Genomic DNA, 18,648 nt, shown 5'->3' on the forward strand with positions numbered 1-18,648 from the left:
AAACTAGGGAGCCCAGAACTGGACACAGTAGTCCAGATGCAGCCTCACCAGTCAAGTCTTACACAGCTTTTTATTGTACACTTCCCAAACGCTGCACACTGCAGGGCTCAAAAGCCTCTGCGACATCTGGGGCTCAGCAACAGCACTCTTTCTAGCCTTGCACACCCATCACCTCCCAAATCCAGCCACATTTTGTCACCTCGCACGCAGACAGGCCAAGCCGAGCCCGGGGCCGCGCAGCCAGGCAGGGTGAACTGAGCTCCCTCGGGGGCCCGGGCCAGCGCAGGCCGGGTGGGGAGGCAATGAGGAGGCGGGCTGCTTCCCATGGGCTTCACCCTAGGTGCTACAGCACCGGGCTTGCCCGCCCACGCTAGAAACCCTCACAAGGGGAGAACGAACCGCCATAACCGCCTCGACATCCCCCTCGCTAACGGCCACCCTGACAGCCCCCGGGCCGGGGGGAGGGGAAGGTCGCGCCGCCGCTATTGCGCATGCCCGCCTGCCCCGCCGCAGAACACCTCCCGCGCCGCCACTGCGCCTGCGCGGGGCTGCCCGGCGGCCCGGGAGGGGGAGGGGGGAACGGTCGCTCCTGGTTCCGGCCCACCGGCGTGATCAGCCCGGCCGCGGCGGGGAGAAATGGCGGCTTTGATCCCCGCGGCGGCCTCTTCTCCTGCCGGCGCCCCATCCCGTAGCAAGAAGCGGCCGGCGAGCCCGGGCACCGGCAGCGGCCCCGCCAAGAAAAAGAAAGCGACGGGGCCGAGCGCCTCGCAGGTAATGGGGGCGGGGCGGCCAGCGCGCGTGCGCCGCGACCACCTTTTCCCCTCCCGCCCGCCCTTCTGCGCATGCTCGCGGGAGGAGTAACGGCAGCGCGCGTGCGGCTGGGGAAGGCGGTTGGGGCGTGGCTGGGGGCGGGGCGCACTGTCCGGTACCGTGTGTCCGGTACCGTGTGTCCGGTACCGTGTGTCCGCTACCGTCTGTCCCCCTGTAGGGACTATGGCCTCTGAGCTGCTCTGGCCGCGCTGTTTTCTCCCGCCGGGCTTGCCGCGCCTCCTCGGCAGTCGCGCCTGTGGCCGTACTGGAAGCTGCTGGGGCCCAGGGAAAGGCCGGCCGCCGGGTCCCTGCCGCTAAGCAGGGGGCTCCCGTGGCCCTCGAGTCGGCAGTTACTTTCCAGGCCCCTGAGCGCTCGAGTGTCAGGCCGCTTCTTTCATCCCCCGGTGGCGCGGAGGTTGTGTCCTCTCGGTGTAAAGAACTAGACCGCTAGTATAGTTCTCATGCTTTCTCTAAATGGATGTGTAATGAAGAAGCAAAGCTTAACCCAGATTGAGTTAAAACTGTGTTTAAAATCGCTTCTCGGTGACAAACAATGATAAGACAAGGGGCAATGGGTACAAACTGGAACACAGGAGGTTCCACTTAAACATGAGAAGAAACTTTATAGTGAGGATGCCAGAGCACTGGAACAGGCTGCCCAGGGAGGCTGTGGAGTCTCCTTCTCTGGAGACATTCAAAACCCACCTGGACACGTTCCTGTGCGACCTCATCTGGTTTCTGCTCCAGCAGGGGGATTGAACTGGATGATCTTTTGAGGTCCCTTCCAACCCCTGACATTCTGTGATTCTGTGATTGTATGTGTTGACGCTTTCTGATCAAGCCATCTTGCAGTTGTTAGTTTTTTTTTTCCATGCTTCAGTAGTTTCCTTTGTAACTGACGTTATGCCACACTTGAGTCCTGTATGAGCACAAGCCTCTAATTGTGCATGATGATTATTTTAATTTGTGCTAGTTGATCTGTCACAGAGGGGGGACTAGTACATAAACGAGCACAATTTAACAGCTGCTAGTTCTTTTGCATGCAGCTCAAACGCAGTTTTGCATTATGGCCTTCTCTCACTTGAGCTAAGTGGACCTAAGAGTTAAATGGGAAATGAAGACGTAACCTCAGAGCCCGAGTTTTTGGGAATGGGGTCAGGGGAAGGAGAAGGGCTCTTAATGTGACTTTCTCCTAACCTCCTACCCCCAGTCACGGTGGGTAGAAGAGCTTGTATGCGTTGTGTGACACCACTGTGAGCTCCACAGAGGCAATCCCAGCTGATGATGTCTGCCCCTTGATCATGAGGTACTCGTACATGAGCATCTCGTACTCCAAAATTAAGCCATGGAAGAGGTTCAGAGTCAGTGTGTATATCACAGAATCACAAAATGTTAGGGACTGGAAGGGACCTCAAAAGATCATCTAGTCCAATCCCCCTGCCAGAGCAGGAACACCTAGATGAGGCTACACAGATCGTGTCCAGGCAAGTTTTGAATATTTCCAGAGAAGGAGACTCCACAACCTCCCTGGGCAGCCTGTTCCAGTGCTCTGTCACCCTTACTGAGAAGAAGTTTTTTCTCAAATTTAAGTGGAACCTCTTGTGTTCCAGTTTGAACCTATTACTCCTTGTCCTACCATTGGTTGTCTCAGAGAAGAGCCTGGCTCCATCCTCATGACACTCACCCTTTATATATTTATAAACATTAATAAGGTCACCCCTCGGTCTCCTCTTCTCCAAGCTAAAGAGCCCCAGCTCCCTCAGCCTTTCTTCATAAGGGAGATGCTCCACTCCCTTAATCATCTTCGTAGCTCAGCGCTGGACTCTCTCCAGCAGTTCCCTGTCCTTCTTGAACTGAGGGGCCCAGAACTGGACACAATATTCCAGATGTGGTCTCACCAGGGCAAAGTAAAGGGGGGGGAGAACCTCTCTCGACCTACTAACCAGCTCCTTTCTAATACACCCCAGGATGCCGTTGGCCTTAGGCTTTAGGTGCCTTGTATTACTTCTTTCAGAAATATTTTGGTAGCTAAACTGGTTGAAAAGGCTTGTAAAAAATGGTTGTTGTTGTTTTTTGTGGTTTTGTTTTGTGTTTTTGTTTGGGTTTTTTGTGTTTTTGGTTGGTTGGTTGTGTTTTTTTTGGTTGTTGTGTTGCTTTGTTTTGTTTTTTCTCTAGAAATTATTCTTCTCAGTAATATTTCATGAACTGTAGCAGTTATGTAGCTACAAAGTATGCTCTTCTGCCAGTTAGATTGCTTATTTTCACATGAGTCATCAGATGAGGGGACCACTTCTTCATTTTTTCAGCAGATCTTCTCTCCAGACAATTGAAGGCCATTGTAAACATGCCAGGACACAGACTCAAGCCCTTCCTCATTCTGAACGATGCTCTTGTAACACTTGTTTTCGCCCTGTGGCATTTACGTAGGTTCTTTTCCTTTTCTGGTGGGCTTATCCCTAGGAGAGGCAGTATGAACCGTAGGGCTTAATGTAGCTAAACAAACTGCACTGAAACTGCGAAAAATTACTGCCTTGCATGGTCACGTTTCACAACTTTTTCAAGGTCTGCTAGAGGCAACAGTCTGGATTTTCCAGCATGGAGAGGACTGCTCTGTGCATGTGTGCACGTGTGTGTATGTCTGTTGCAGAGATAAAGCATTATATACTAATATATAATGTAAATGCATGTAAAATCTTTTATATTTGAAAAAAAATAAACTTCCCCAAACCCTTCAGTCACATACTATTTTCTGAAGTTCACAGCAAACTTAGTCCTGTGGACAGCTTCCACTATTACCGGGATAATCCATGATTTCTTACTGAAACTGAGTTTTGACAGTGTGTGATAAATAGTTTTTGCAGTTCTTCTCACAAGTGATTTCAGTGGAGAAAGGAGTAATTTCTCAACATTATGTCCAAGTCAGCATACATTTTCATTGACCTCAGCAGTGCAGATCAATCCCATAAGGAAAAGGAAAAATGAGTCTCAGAAAATGTGTAACCTCAGGAACGGGACAAGAAACAGCTCATTCACCTTCTAGCAATCACATTCAGTGTTGCTGACTAGCTCTGGAGTAAGCTAGTTCAAACAAATTAAGTGGGAGCTTTGCATTTCTTTGAGTTAGAAACATTGATCATTGGGTACTTTCTTGTGCAGTGCCTTATTTAATCTTAAACTCCAGAAGTCATTATGAAGTCCTTAGTTAATTGCTGAGTAATGCACTTTTTCTGGATAAGGAAACCTGTGACAATGAAACATTCAGTAATTTTAGTTTGCTGAACTATTCAGAATAAAGCCAGTCAACAAGCACTTGATGCTCTCTTTTGTAATTTATCCAATCTCTAAGTGCCCCAGCCAATCGAAGACTAGATTATCCATACTTTTTCTGAATATATAATATAATGAGTCATTGTGGGATTTTTATTTTATTTTAATACTTCAAACATTCATCTGGTGGTCTGATAGGTGCACACCTTTAACACTTTCAGCACAGGTCTGAGGTAGCACTTGTTACTCCTCTGGCTGTTCACTCTCATAATCAACCTCTTTGATATTTTTAACACCCTTTTGCAGGCTGTTTTCAGCCTTTTGCAAGCCAAATATACAATGTCATAGCTTAGCATGAAATGATTTTTATTTTAAGTAAACTGACATTGTGAAACAGAGAAAGTGAATTATTTCCTTGGTTAACGAGCAAACTATAGGTAAGAGGATCCCTGCCAAGAACTTTGTAACTACTTGCAGGGATCAACTTGGGATCTGAGGACTTGCCGTTGTATTAACCAGTAACTGCTGCTGAGAAACTTGTGCCTGGCCTATGTGAAAATAAACTTTGTGTTGTGCCAACTGCGAATTTACCCACATCTGTGATTTCATCACTGTGGAATTAAACAAAAAGGGGGTTTTGTAAGTTCTGCAAATCACATAGTTTGTTTTCATTTCATGTGCTTTATGTCACAAGTAGCTATCGCAGTGCTCGCCCTGACAGATACGCTGCTCTGGTAGAACTGTAGATTTCAAAAATGTGTTTATTTTTTTATATAACACATTTGCTTAAGTATAGCAATGTAATCAACTAGTTTGAGTAGCTGTGTGTTTCCTACAAGAAGGCACAATTATCATACAGCATACAGATTTTTATAAACCTGATTTTGATTATGTTTCTCCACCATAAGAATTGCTACTTTCTCTCAGATACACTTTAGGACATTACCAAAAAACATTCCCATCGTTTGTATGAGTTACCAGCCCAAAGGTATTGAGTAATATTTGTTTTGGAAGCATATTGCACATAGATCTTGTCAATCATGTCTACAGAAGGAGAAATATGCTTTTTGGATACAATGCCTGTATTTACCAAATGCAAAATTAAAAGCAAGTTTACAGGAAAGCATGATTGCAAATTGGTTACATCAGTTTCATTAGCCTTACACAATTATTACTCCCATGCAGTTGTGCCACTTAAAAATAGCCCGATCTTTACTGTAGCAGAAGATTTTTAATGCCGAGGATTGTTATGTATATTAAATGGTAACATTCGTGTGTCAAAACCAATGTTGTTCAGTATTTTACGTAGCACCATTCAGTTAGATATCCTTTCCCACTGATTCCCAATAGCTGCTGTGCTGGTTCAGCTCCATCGCTGGCTCTTCTGCAGACTTGTCTTCAGGTCTCCTGTCTTTTTAATTACTAACACTTAACCCTGGGTAGAATCTTGACATTGATCTTTAAATGCCACCATTCCTCTACCTTACTGTTGACACCATTATTTTTACAGATTATACAGCAACAGGAAACTTTTTAAAGAATATGTTCTACATCAAGATGTAATTGATGAAAGAAAATGCTTACCTATGGCATCTAGCAAGCTTAAAAGACAGAATTTGCAGTGAGATAGAAAATGAGCTGGAAAAAAGAAAAAATATGTTTGATTTTGGCAGAGGACAATTAAGGAGAGAAAATTGCTAAATGCATATTTGCTTACATTACTTGTGAAACAACTTTAGACATGTGAGAATTGCCTCATGGTTCATCTTACATTTCGAACTGATGTAAACTGCCCTATAAACTACAGAAGTACTTAGAGAATGCTCTTTGCTTCCTTCCTCTCTATTGTTGTAGCAGCAGCAGGTCTTGACAACATTTAGAAAACAAAGACTGAACTTCCTCTTCTGCAATGGTATATAAGAATTAAATTATTAAATATATTGATTTTATCTGTATAATAATGAATATTGCAGCAGTGCAACTGGCAACCTTCATTTTATGTAACTAGCTCTTGTATGTGTACTTCACACTTTCTGTATCTCATGTTGTATGCTTAAAAACAGAAGCTATACACAATATTAGAGAATAGAGAAGTCCAAATGGTTTAAAGTTGTTGTCCTCTTAAATAAGGTCCTCTCATGCACAACATGAAAATAAAACAAATGATTCTGAGATACACTTAGAACTCAATTTTTATTTTAAATGTAACTGAACGATGATATTTTATATAGTAACCTGAAGATCATCAGATTAGTGTTCTGATAGACAGCTGTATGTTCAACAAGAAGGCTTAAATATATGTGTATAAACATGGTTACTGTAATGTATTCAAAATCTGTCCAGTAAAGACAGCTTACCCTAATATGTAAATGGCATGGAATTGGACTGTAAACCATGAGTAAATCTGATCAGTTCTCCTGTTCTGCTGTTTTTCAAGCCTTATCACTGTGTGTAGGAGACCATCAAATCAATTTTAAAATAACTTTGTTTTAAAGAGTCCATTTGATCTGGCTGCAATTTCCTGAAAGGTTAGGGAGCATGAGTTTAACTGCAGAATCAGTCAGTACCACTACAACTACTGAGCCGAACTGCTGCTCTTAGTGTGTTCTAGGACAAGAGGGTCTTCTGGTACATCACAGTGAAATAACTTTCTGAGCTGAAATTAAAAATTACCTACTCGCAAATTTAGACCTTGTTTACAGACTTACTCCAATCAGTGTAACACTGAACTTACTCTGATTATTACAGCACTATTCCAGGTAAGACTTTATATAACAGAGAAGTGGGATTTTCCTTTGTAGTCAGAAATGTAATAAGGTTGCATTTCTACCAATCCTTCTGCCCTGAAAGAGACAGCAGGACCCTGTTAGAGCATGGTAATAGGGACATGTGAGTACATATGTATTTGCCCATTTATTAAAAAGCTATCACATCATTATGGTCTAGACGACACTTTTCTTTTTTTTTTTTTTTTTTAGTATCATTGTAGCCCTTAAGGTTATGACAGTAACTGAAAATATATTAATTTATCCAATGAAGCAGTACCAATCTGAAGATAGTGCTTGCCTGGAACAATATCTTTAATGTACTCCCAGGGGATGTTAACTCAAACCTAATGAAATTGATTTGAATGACATTTTCGTTGGATGGAGCATAGATATCATGGTACGGTGCAGCTGATTGGTAGTTACGGATAAGAACTGCTGAGGTGAGCTCTTCAAGTTCAGCCACTTGCACCCTTATTTACAACCCTACCAAAGAGTCTTGGCTCTTACAAAACTAGCTCAGCCGGTTTAAAACAAATTGTTGTCTCTTATTAAGAGTTTTATCAGGAAATGTTTATATTGGGATAGTTGTCCCACAGATAGGTAACGTGCTTTGGCGTCACACCGCATGTGACCACACCACAGAGTACTAAAAATCCCCCAAACTCTCTGGTCTCTGCGTGAAAGACTCAGGGGGTCACTGCTTACATCTCCTAATCCTTTCAAACATGTGACTACAAAGATAATTTCTGCAACAAAGCAGACAGTGAACAACTGAAAAAATGAGCATCTCTTCTCTCATGGGGTTTTTTGTACTCTTCCCAAAAAAACAGCTTATTTTCAGGCAGTCCGCTAATGAGAGCCAGGATTATCCTGAGGTACCAGTTTTTGTCACTTGCACATTTGAAATCAAATCTGTTAAAGAATGAGAATCCCTCCAGTCCCTGATGGGGAAAAAATTATAATTTAAAGATAATTAGCAGATTTTGTTGGGGAATCTGGCAAAAGTTATGTGTGTTTCACATTTAGCTTTATTAAAAAAAAAAAAAAGTTGCTTTTTTAGGGTAATATAGATTAAAAGGGAAACTGTCACAACTTAGAGCCAAGAATTGACTTTGCCTGACATTTATCACATATTGAAGGCTTTAGATGATCTGTAATCATAAAAGTATGTGAATTTCCAAGCCAGTCTATGCCAGTCTCAGAGAATTACCAACCCCCCAACCAAATGTGATTAGTTTTAGATTTAGAGTAAACACAGATGTGTTATGTTGTAGAAAGGCAAAAGCATATGTGTATTGACTTTTACTACAGGCATCAATATGCTGGTGTCATGGTTTTTCTACCCTTCTCCCCTTATCCGAGTAGAGAATTTTATTTTTTCCTTTAGCTAACAGAAAATGGAGAGTCTTACTATGATCACACTTCATTTCCGGGTTCTTAATAAACTTCCAAGAAACTTAGGAGGGATAATAAAGATGGTTCACTTCTGTCATAAGGAGATAAAATAGGTTATTTTTTGAAAGAGAAAGGGCAATCTAAAACATTGCATGCATGTGCTTTAGCATGCCGTTTTGTCTGAGAGGTAGCGCTCCTAAAAAGCAATCTCAGAATCCATTTAATACATAAAAGGGTTCAGATTAATGAAAGAAAACTTGGAATAACGTAACTGTCTAGATATTGCAGATTTGAAGAGGTGTCAGACTGTTTTTCACATTTTTGTAAAGTGTAATGCTTCTGTTTGGTAATTACTTCAATTCTTGCTTTAGCAAGACATTAGTAGTTATATAAATGTATTAATTTTGGCTTAGAAATGCTAATAGAAATATTAATTTGGTAGCCTGGGAGAGTGTTGAACACATTTTTTTAAGCATTCCAAGAAGACAGAATGGAGACATTGGCAATTCATTTAGACCTACAGAAAGCCATAAAAATTGTGACACTCCGTGTTGTGAAATATGCCTGGTCCTCGCAGCATAATTAATTTCCATGAACAGCATGTCTTGCCTCACTGCAATGCACACCTGCAACCTCAGGAGGTACAATTAGGCAACCTGTTGGCTTCTCACGATCAAAAAGGAAAGAGTCCCTGTCTCCTCCTGTCTTCTTCACTCTTTCCCACCTCCACAAGTCTCAGCTACGTGCTCCTGCTGCCTGCGTCACACCAGACCTGCTCAGCCACTGATAGAGGTCATTGGTCAGAAGAGTGGCTTGCCAAAGCTTCCCCCTCTCCCGGGAAGCTGCATCATCTCCTGCGGCACTGGTGAACTGGGCTGATTCACAGGGATGTCTAACAGGTGTCAGAGGTAGCACAAAGAAGAAAAAGGACCACATGGCAAGGAAAACCACTCTTATGCTACAAGTGAGCTATTTCACGAGCTAAGAGACTCTTAACTGCAGGTTTTATTAGTTTTCCGTAACAAACTGAATGAAAACTGGAGCAGTTCAAGGTCTGATTCATTAGTAGATCCAGTGTCCCTGCCTGTGGGAAGGCCTGGAGAGTAAGTATCAGCCTCTAAGTACCATAAAACTGATTCTACAAACTCCAGCAAGCTCTGTGAGATGCCACCAAAGTAAGCTAGCAGGAAATACTAGGCCCTAGTCCTAATTCCACTTCTCCCTGAAGATATAGGCATCTCTTTCCACTTGGGATTCAGAACCATGAACATCTGCCTTTCTGAAAGCAGGTACTAAACCCTGTCTTTCAAAAGTTGAACAGAAGTCACATTTACGGCCCTGATACTTGCTTTTTTTATCACCTGTCGATACAAGTGCTTGCCATGTCGTCCACTTGGAGTTAGTCCTGTCCCTGACGCTGCCAGGGGGCATTCAAATCCTCTTTTTCCCCAGGCACACCCTCTCTAAACACCGGGCTGGTGTGGTGGGAGGGGAGTGTGGAGATGTTTTCTCCTCTACAGCTGGGGATGGAGGTTCTGTTTGTTCCACAGAGGACAACTCTGTAGACTGGTATTGAACGCAGTTGTCAAAATGGTCTGCTTACATATTTTAGGTATTTATTTCTGTTACGTGTTTTGTCTAATGATAATTTTAATCCAAAATGCACAGTTGTGCAAACAGGGATCAGAAATCATTTCCTTCCGAAACTCTAGCCAAAAAAACATATAGTCATGCAGTCTAATAACATGCATTTATGCTGTAAAAAAAAATACATCACTGTTAATTCAAGCAACAACTTTGAAATGGATAGAAGGAAACTATTTTGTGAGTAATACATAATTAAACTGTGGAGTCTATCATACTGGGAGGGGTGAATATCTGTAGTTACATGGTTTGAATCATCCTGCCTCAGGATGTAAGTGCTGGGTGACTTAGGAAAAAAATTGTCCTTGTTGATTATAAGACTGTGCTGTGGATAAGGAGCTTTTTGGGCAACTAAAAGAAAAATCCTTCTGTAAAGCATTGCAAGCCATTGCTAGGATTTAGCACATGAAAAAGGCATCCAGTATCATATCTGTCACAGAATCACAGAATGTTAGGAAGGGTTCTCAAAAGATCATCCGGTCCAATCCCCCTGCTGAGCATGAACACCCAGATGAGGTTACACAGGAATGTGTCCAGGTGGGTTTTGAATGTCTCCAGAGTAGGAGACTCCACAACCCCCCTGGGCAGCCTGTTCCAGTGCTCTGTCACCTTCACTGAGAAGAAGTTTCTTCTCAAATTTAAGTGGAACCTCTTGTGTTCCAGTTTGAACCCGTTACCCTTTGTCCTATCATTGGTTGTCTCCGAGAAGAGCCTGGCTCCATCCTTGTGACACCCTTCGTATATTTGTAAACATTAATGAGGTGACCCCTCAGTCTCCTCCAAGCTAAAGAGCCCCAGCTCCCTCAGCCTTTCCTCATAAGGGAGATGCTCCACTCCCTTAATCATCTTTGTTGCCCTTCTATAATTTATTAAACAGGGAATAACGATTTATTTTCTATCATATGACCTTAATTTTCATTAAACAGAGAAAATCTTGCACTTCTGTGTGCTTCCATGCACAACCTGCCTAATATGTGAATTACACAAAATCTGGCATAATGTAAAAAGACACCTCATTTTGCAAACATCCACAGGTCTAGAGGTGAAATCTTCTACATGGTTTCGAGCGAGTTAGTTTTTTTACTTTTCTGCCCTTACAGTGTTGGCCTGCTTGTAGCTCTACATACCCTTGTGTCCATAAGGATGCAGTATGCTTATCATAACAGGCTTATTTACTGCTTCCTCAGATTTATGCTTTTCTGAGTTAGCAAAAGAATGAGAAAAAGGGCAGAAAAGGCGGAGATGTCTATGATAGTTTCTGCGTAAATTAAACAAAGTTTACAGCTATGGGTAGTGTCACTTAAGTGTTACAGCTGGAAAAATCAAATAAGCTTTCAAGCATACAAATCTTTCAAATCTGGAAATGAAAGGGCAACTTCCCGAGCTAAATACAGAACAACTGCTTAGAGTTTGGTTAGGTATGTATCAAATAGACCATCTTTGAAGAAAAGCTTAATGGCATCCCAGGAGTACAGGAGATGTTAATCAGCGAAAGGAGAGACTATTATGAAAACACTCATCACCTAGGAGAGAGCAGGAGGGAGTTAAAACCCTATAGGAAACTGCATGAAAGTTATGTGCCATAAAAACAGACTGTCTTTGAGTCAGTGGTGTATTGGTATGCAGTCCATCCAGAAGCTTGTCTGAATTTTCCAGGTAAACAGGTACATTTAATAAAAGGTGACCCCTCGACCTAGAAACTTTTTTCATTTATGGCCTGAAACCAACAGGCCTACAGCAAAATACTGCTGAAATGGAACATGCAGAAATTAGGGCAGTAATTAATGTGAGTTATGTGACTGCTCATGACCAAAAGAGCTTTTTGTTAATAAACCCAGTATTTTCTGTTTTATAGGATATTGATTTCTAACTAGGGAGATGGATTGTTGCCCAGAGAACTATGGAGTCTCTGTCCTTGGAGGTGTCCAAGAGCTGCCAGGACAAAGCCCAGAGCAGCCTGGTCCAAGGTCAGTGTTGACCTCACTTTGAGCAGGAGGTGGGCCAGTCACCTTCTGAGACCACATCCAGCCCCAGTGATTCAGTGTTAACCATGTCTTGTTTCAGACAGCTGACTGATTTATGTGATTAAGGTGGTGCGCTCTCCCTAGACGAACAGTCGTACGCTTCTTCCATAGGTCGGTCAGGGTCCCTGAGTTGGGTACTTTTCCCCACAGTGTGTGTTAATGAAGCCTAAAAACTCAATGACTACACGTAGACAGTATTAATTCCCCTACGCCGTAACAGTGGTTGTGTTTTAGTAGAACTGTTTTTCCCTGGGAGGAACAGCACAATGTTCTTACAGCAAAATTAACTCTTAAAATCAACAAACCGGAATAGGAATATTTCCTTGACACGTGCACAGCGTGTTTGGGCTCCTTGAACCAAAATAGCTATCGGGAAAGTCCTGTTCCTTAAGTTGATGATCTTTGTTTATGTAGTCTAGAATTAGCAGTTCTAGACTGAGTCTTACATTAATGACCCTTAATTTTCTCAAGTCAGAAATCCCATTTTCTCCTTAATTTTTGTTAAACGTATTTTTTGCAGCCAGAATTGCATTTTTTATTGCAGCCACAGAACTGCCCTTTTAATCCTTCTCCTTTCTATCTGTCCAGATGGTATTTTTTTTTATTTGATAAATAATTTATTGTGGGAAACCTCTCAAAATATCCCTTTAGGCCCATCACAAAATATTAAATACTAGGTTTCCCTCATACCTAGAATCGTGAATGTGATACCAAAACTTCTCTAATTCTAATGTAGTGGAAAAGTAAGTCTTTCAACAGTTCTGTTTCAAGTCCAGCAAGAAAAGGTAGTCAGGATACAAGTTTATATTCAAGCCACTGAACTGTCTAGTGCTTTTCAGATGTGCTGTAGTTCCTCAACTTCAATATATAGTATCAGGGTGAAGTGTATGGCCACAGAACTTATATAGTTGAGTAAACAAGCACCTAGTTGTAAAATGTTTCTGCAGGGATAATTCAGAAATTTGACTTGAAATTAGCATTACTATACAACTCTCTCCTTCCTTTTCCTCCTGAGCAGCCTCAAAATAGTCTTCAATAGATACTTGTATTACTTTATTTTCATGTAAATTAGAATTTGCCATGTGTTTCTTTGGGTTTGGTCACCAGGTTTTTTTCATTATCCAGTTAAATGTAGGTATCCATAGGATAATGCACCTACAATTTTGCGGAGTACAGAAGACCTGGTGTGCTATTCAAAGCAGGAATGGTTGGTGTTGAGTTTGCTAGATGAAGGAAAGTGGATGTAGTATTCAGGGCATGTTCGGCCAGAATTTTTTTGTCCCATAATATGAGACAAACAGTAAGGATGACATTTATAATCTGAAGATTTTTGAAAACTATAGTATAGGTTTTTTTCTTGTCCTCATTTAAAGACTTTTGGAGTGTCTGATTCAATTACTGCTCTCTGATATGTTATGCTTTTGATAACTTTTTGAAGGTTTGTAGAAAGAATATTTTTATTCTCCATTGCTTTAGAAGTGGAATGTTCCATACGTCACTGGAGCTAACATTTGTCTTTTTGATATTGTGTCTGGGTGTGATACTCTTAAGTACTTGGACACAAATGGAAGAAATGTCTTCTGAGTTACTTTAGAGTGCAGTGCTAAGCCTTCTCAGTGTGACTGCTAGTATGTACTAATGCATCGTGGCAGCAGTAGGTGTAGTTAGCAGAAACGTGATAGAAATAGGATTTTTATCTACTTAAAGTGACAAGAGAGACAGAATGAAGTGCCAAAATGTGCAAAAAAACAGGGAAAATACAAAAGTGAAGTTTTGTTTTCTGTATCTGTTTACCAGTTAGCCCTAACATCTGAATGTAAAATTTACTATTCAAATTCAGGTCTATTTTTCCTAAGAAAAATAGAGTAGGAGCTCTGGAAGAAAGATACATCACGTCTTCACTTGAAACTAATTATCGCCTTTTCCTGAAGAAATGTTGTTTTGGTTTTGCAAGTTTCTCAAACGTTGTTTCCTGTGAAAATGGATAATGTTTTACAGAATAAACTAGAATCAGGAAACTGAGTATTTTTTGCAGAATGGAATTGCTTTCCTGTCGGCCATAGGAGCTGATATCTTTCTGTTTATCTCGTCCCTGGTTCAGTCACACACAGATGAATGGACCTGGATCCTTCTCCTACCTTGGCTGAAGCCCGATATTGGACAGAAGGATTTTGATGCACTCCCTGAGCAGCATTACAATGTTAACGGCACATGAGCATATTGTAATCCTCCAGTCTTTTCTCCTGAAATACTTTGACCTTAACTGTTCTGTATCAAATGATGTATTTTAAACTTTAAGAAGCAGTGTAGCTGAAGTCCTTGACTGAATTGAGTTTTTCTGATAGAGAAAGGAATGTACTGGCAGTTTTCATAAAAATTCAATTGTGATTTACTCTAGTCTTTTTTGCTAGTATGCTTCCATCCATTTTCAGTCGTAAGGCCCATCAATTTAGAAGACACTTTTTTCTCTTGGGGAATCAAAATATTCTGTTACCTGGGCTCTGTTTTACCCTTGGTGAAAGTATGAACTAACACGTGCTTTTTCACTCCGTATATACTGACATTTTTAGCTCCAGAGCTGCTTCAGCATGCCGTTCAGCCTATGAATTTGCCCAAGTTCCAATTTTCTTAATAAAGAAAACTGTCAAACATTATAAACAAGGAGTGGTCCCAGTCCACCAAATGAAATCTGAAAGTGAGAGATCCTTTGCAATTATTTAAGCCAAAGGGAGCTTTGTGGCAAATGCAGATTAAACCAAGCTTTTCTGGGATAGTGGGAAGCTATTCACAGTTGCGTCCCACTTACATTTTATTTGAGGCTTTTCCCCATAGAAAACAGTATTTTTTTTCCTTGAAATATCTGTAAGTCATAAAACTTTGTCTGTCATAGTGCTTGAAAGTTTTAAATGGAAAAACGTGTTTGGCATCTAAAATCTCTTGAGAAGAACTCAGAGCTTTTTACTAAAGCTTGTTAGCCTCTTTCTGTGTTTGAAAGTTTAATAATTTTAAAGAGAACCAAATAATTCTGAGGTTTTCTGGATTTTTTTCTTTTTTCTTAAGTGAGCAGTACCGGTAAGAAGGGAGTTGTTGTGTTATGAAATTGCTAAGTCTTTTCCCCCCAGGTTTTCAAGAAATGTTTGAGAGGTGGGAATGTAGTTAAAATCTTATTCTCCCTTTGGCTGGATTTTTAATTTTGAATTCAAACCCTCACACAGTGTAATAGAGCTTTGCTTTAGGGTGTTTTATACCTCTATCAAAGTGACTGAAGTAATTAGTATTTTTTACATTTTGCTAAGTATTTTGTCACTGAAAGCACCAGTGCAGGTGAATGATAATGGTTTGAAGCTCAGGCAGTGACGGGACCCTAAATGAGAATGTCGCCTTTTAATCAAGAGCACTTGGAGTCTATGGTATTGAAATGCCCTACAGAGAACGTAGAAAAGCCATCCATCACTTGGTGACAGTCCAATCTTTTAGTGCATGAGTAAATTTCTATTCAGCCTTCCTAAAGCAGTTGGAATATAAGATGTTTTAACTCACCTCAGAACAGCAGTGTAAAAGTTCTAAACCATAATGTACAGATTGCTTTCTGGACAGCATGGGTGTCTTTATGTGTTATCTTTATTTATTTAGATTGCAATTGAAATGTCTTCCATGTCCTGCTTCAAACACCTTGCCCCTCCGTCTTATATATCTCACCAACAGGTGAGATTATTTCTAAATTTTAGTCCTATGTTTGGAGTTAATTGGCATAGTTGATTACCTCTTGATGCTCAGCAGAAATACTCAGCAAGTTAGAGGGAAAGAACTGCTGCTTTAGGAAGGGCAGATTTCGCAAGTCTTGCACAGAAGAGGAGTTTGACACGTGACTCAGAAGTCCTCAGGGGAATGCTTAGAAGAAGCTGAAGTACACTGAGTGACATGTACTTGGAGTTACAAACCATTATTATAATAATTCAACAATCTAATCTCAAGCTTTGTGTTGTTATGTTTGTTTTTAACAACCCTCCCTCAGCTGTCTTTATAAGCAAAAGCAGCATCAGCATCTGAGGTCAATGTAGTAATTTAAACAAAAATATTATTGTTGTCGGGCATTCGAGAGATTTACTTTTGATGTCAATGGAAGCAGAAACCCGTACCAGGAAGCTTGTCTTTTAAGATGAGTTGGCAGTGATGAACCCATTGACTTAAATGGATTTACCCACAATTCACACTGTATGCATGGCTGTTTTGCCCACCCTACTAGCTGCTTAAAATCAAGGACATTGATTTGTACTGTACTTAATACCTGTTCTCAGCTGGCTACTGCTCAGGTTTGGTTTTTTTGTTAAGTAAATTGAGTTTTTCAGCACCCTGTGGAACAAATTTTTCTGTTAGTATGCAAGATTTTTTTTTTCCTTCCTGGCATTTGAACATTTTCAAGCTGAAATGTTCTTCTGTCCTACCCCAAAATAAGGTAGAACCTCTTGTGAAGGAAGAGCTTTCCTAAAATGTGAGAGAAAAGGCTGGGGAAATTGTATCGGGCTTCATTTTAGTGGGTGGAAAGGAAGAAGGAAAAAGTTTTTCCTGCTGAATCCAAGAACCAGTAAAATGCAACCAGATGGGGAAGACATGTTTATACATGTTACTGATTAAGTCTTTCCAGCAAATCTTTCTACCACAGATGTGGAGAGAGTTAATATTTTTCAGGAGAGTTCTGTTTCTTCAGTCTTACATGATTATTGAGATTTCAGTGAGTTTGATTTCCGAAATACACTGTGCTAATGATGTCAGTGATGAGAAATTTTTTAGCTGTCATTTTAACTTGAGGGTGAGCACGTCTAATTCTGACACCTTTCTATGTGAATTGTTCCCAGCAACACAGAGCTGCATTTTCTGCCTGCCAGAGTGTACGTGTTCACATTTAAGTGGCTCCTGTTGTGTCATCACGCAAGGTTAAACTAATTAAATATTCAGAATGTGCAAGAGCCTGTACCAGGCTTGTTATACTGTGAGGGCTAATATTTTAATCAAACAGCTCTATATATGTTCCAGGATGAGCAATATTAGCAGGGACTGTGTTAAGCAGCTGACATTCAAAGTCTACTCCCAATTTTGAAGAGTCTGCTCATATCATTGCTGCTGTCATCCACTGACATTTGTGCTCTGTTTCCACATGACATTCTCACGCACAGTAATTGGCTGCTAGTGAAAATACAGATACTTTTCTATTTTAGAAATTATCATTTTCTTCCCTGGCTGGATGCTGCACTTTGTTAGGATGTCACAGGACTTAGCTAGGTAAGGTGATACAAGTTGGATATTGCTGCTTTAGAAGTAACCTTCTAGCGGAATAATTAGACAAATACCATTATTGAGGCTGAGTTAAAACAACGGTGTCAGTGAAATTAAGGATGTTATTGTGGTATTATTGTGATTATGCAAATCAGCTGCCAAAAGTAAGTTAAAATAACTGAAGCTGTTTATTGAGCTTCACATACAAAGGTTGGAGACAAGTGGGTTCCTCGGCCAGCCAAATGCGGTGCTTGGGGCAAAGTTATCAGCAAGTGTGAGGGTTTGATTTAGAGCCAGATCCTTCTTGTTACTTATTGTTCAATAGTGACGTACAACTCCCTAGTCACCACTTTAAGACAAAGACAGAATAACAGAAATGCTGAATGTAGAAACCAAACCAAACCAGAAAACTACGTATGTAATCACCTTAATCTGCAATTGCTGTACTCAGTATAGTGTTAAAACTGAATACCTAATGAATGGTTTGCAGAAAAAAACCCAGAGAAAATCAGTGCTTACAGTATTGATTTTGCTCACTTAAAACTTGAAGTTCCCTTTCTAGTTGTTACAGAATTTATGTGCGCACTTGTTTTGCTTTACCAACACACTGTTCAGTTACGTTGTACTTTTAAATTCTGTTTTACCATGTAAAAATGTCACAGCTAGAGAAAGTGGCCACTGACTATCATATTATACCTTCAGTGATGTGCATATCCATTTTTTTTCCTAAGCCATGAGATTCATGATATGCACTGATAGGGTGCCAGAAGTGCACACATTTATATCTTTGACTTTTAGGTTTGGTATTTTTTTATGTTTCTTATACTTTCTAAAAACCTATTAGTCTAAAATAATGAAAAAAATAGAGAATATACTCCCAAAGTAAGTAGATATTAGAAGATACTTCAGCATATATCAGTTATTTTATGCAGTTTTAATCCTTGCTGAGAAAAAAACAAAAGGAAAAGAAAAAGAAAGAATGATGATTCAGACAAGCACTTTCATAATAAGCTAATTCCACCTGGTATTTAGTCCCATCACAGCCACCCATCCCAAACCCCACAATGCTGATTCCACTTAGAAATAGCCAAAACAAAGAATTCAGCTTCCATGGTCTACAAGTTTTGCTTCTCCTCTCCCTAAATAATACCAGACAGATGGAGCAATCTTTGGAAATCATGTGAAAACCAATACATCTGCGGTAGGGAATTTGGAACAGAATATATTTAAAAAATTAATAGATCTACCAAAACCTAAGATTGAAACTGGTATTGGCAGCTTCCCAATGTGTGTTTTCTCCCAGTACAGACAGCGTATACAGTATGGTCCAAACTAGGCTCATTCCTGGGGTTTGGCTTTATTCAAAAGAAACCAGTGTTAAGGTAGCAAAGCTTAGCTCAGGTCTCTTCCCCAGACTTGGCTGCTCTTACAACAAACCTCTGAGGACTCTTGAGTGTTTGCTGCAG

The 18,648-nt window shown here is 40.7% G+C and overlaps 1 protein-coding gene across 2 annotated transcripts in view; it reads left to right on the forward strand.

Annotated features, from left to right (window-relative positions):
• The first annotated feature begins 271 nt into the window (after positions 1-271).
• The window catches only part of INO80C (INO80 complex subunit C), a 36,999-nt gene continuing 18,622 nt past the window's right edge, over positions 272-18,648 (forward strand). Inside the window, exons 1-2 of one of the 2 annotated variants that reach the window (XM_065052823.1) lie at positions 272-771; positions 5,932-5,989. In XM_065052823.1, coding sequence (XP_064908895.1) covers positions 5,987-5,989 — 3 coding nt within the window. In that variant the 5' untranslated portion in view covers positions 272-771; positions 5,932-5,986. The remainder of the gene's footprint in view (positions 772-5,931; positions 5,990-18,648) is intronic. The other variant, XM_065052822.1, reaches the window with a different exon arrangement.

Source organism: Columba livia, chromosome 2, assembly GCF_036013475.1.
Source record: "Columba livia isolate bColLiv1 breed racing homer chromosome 2, bColLiv1.pat.W.v2, whole genome shotgun sequence".
In the NCBI taxonomy this organism is placed as follows: Eukaryota; Metazoa; Chordata; class Aves; order Columbiformes; family Columbidae; genus Columba; species Columba livia.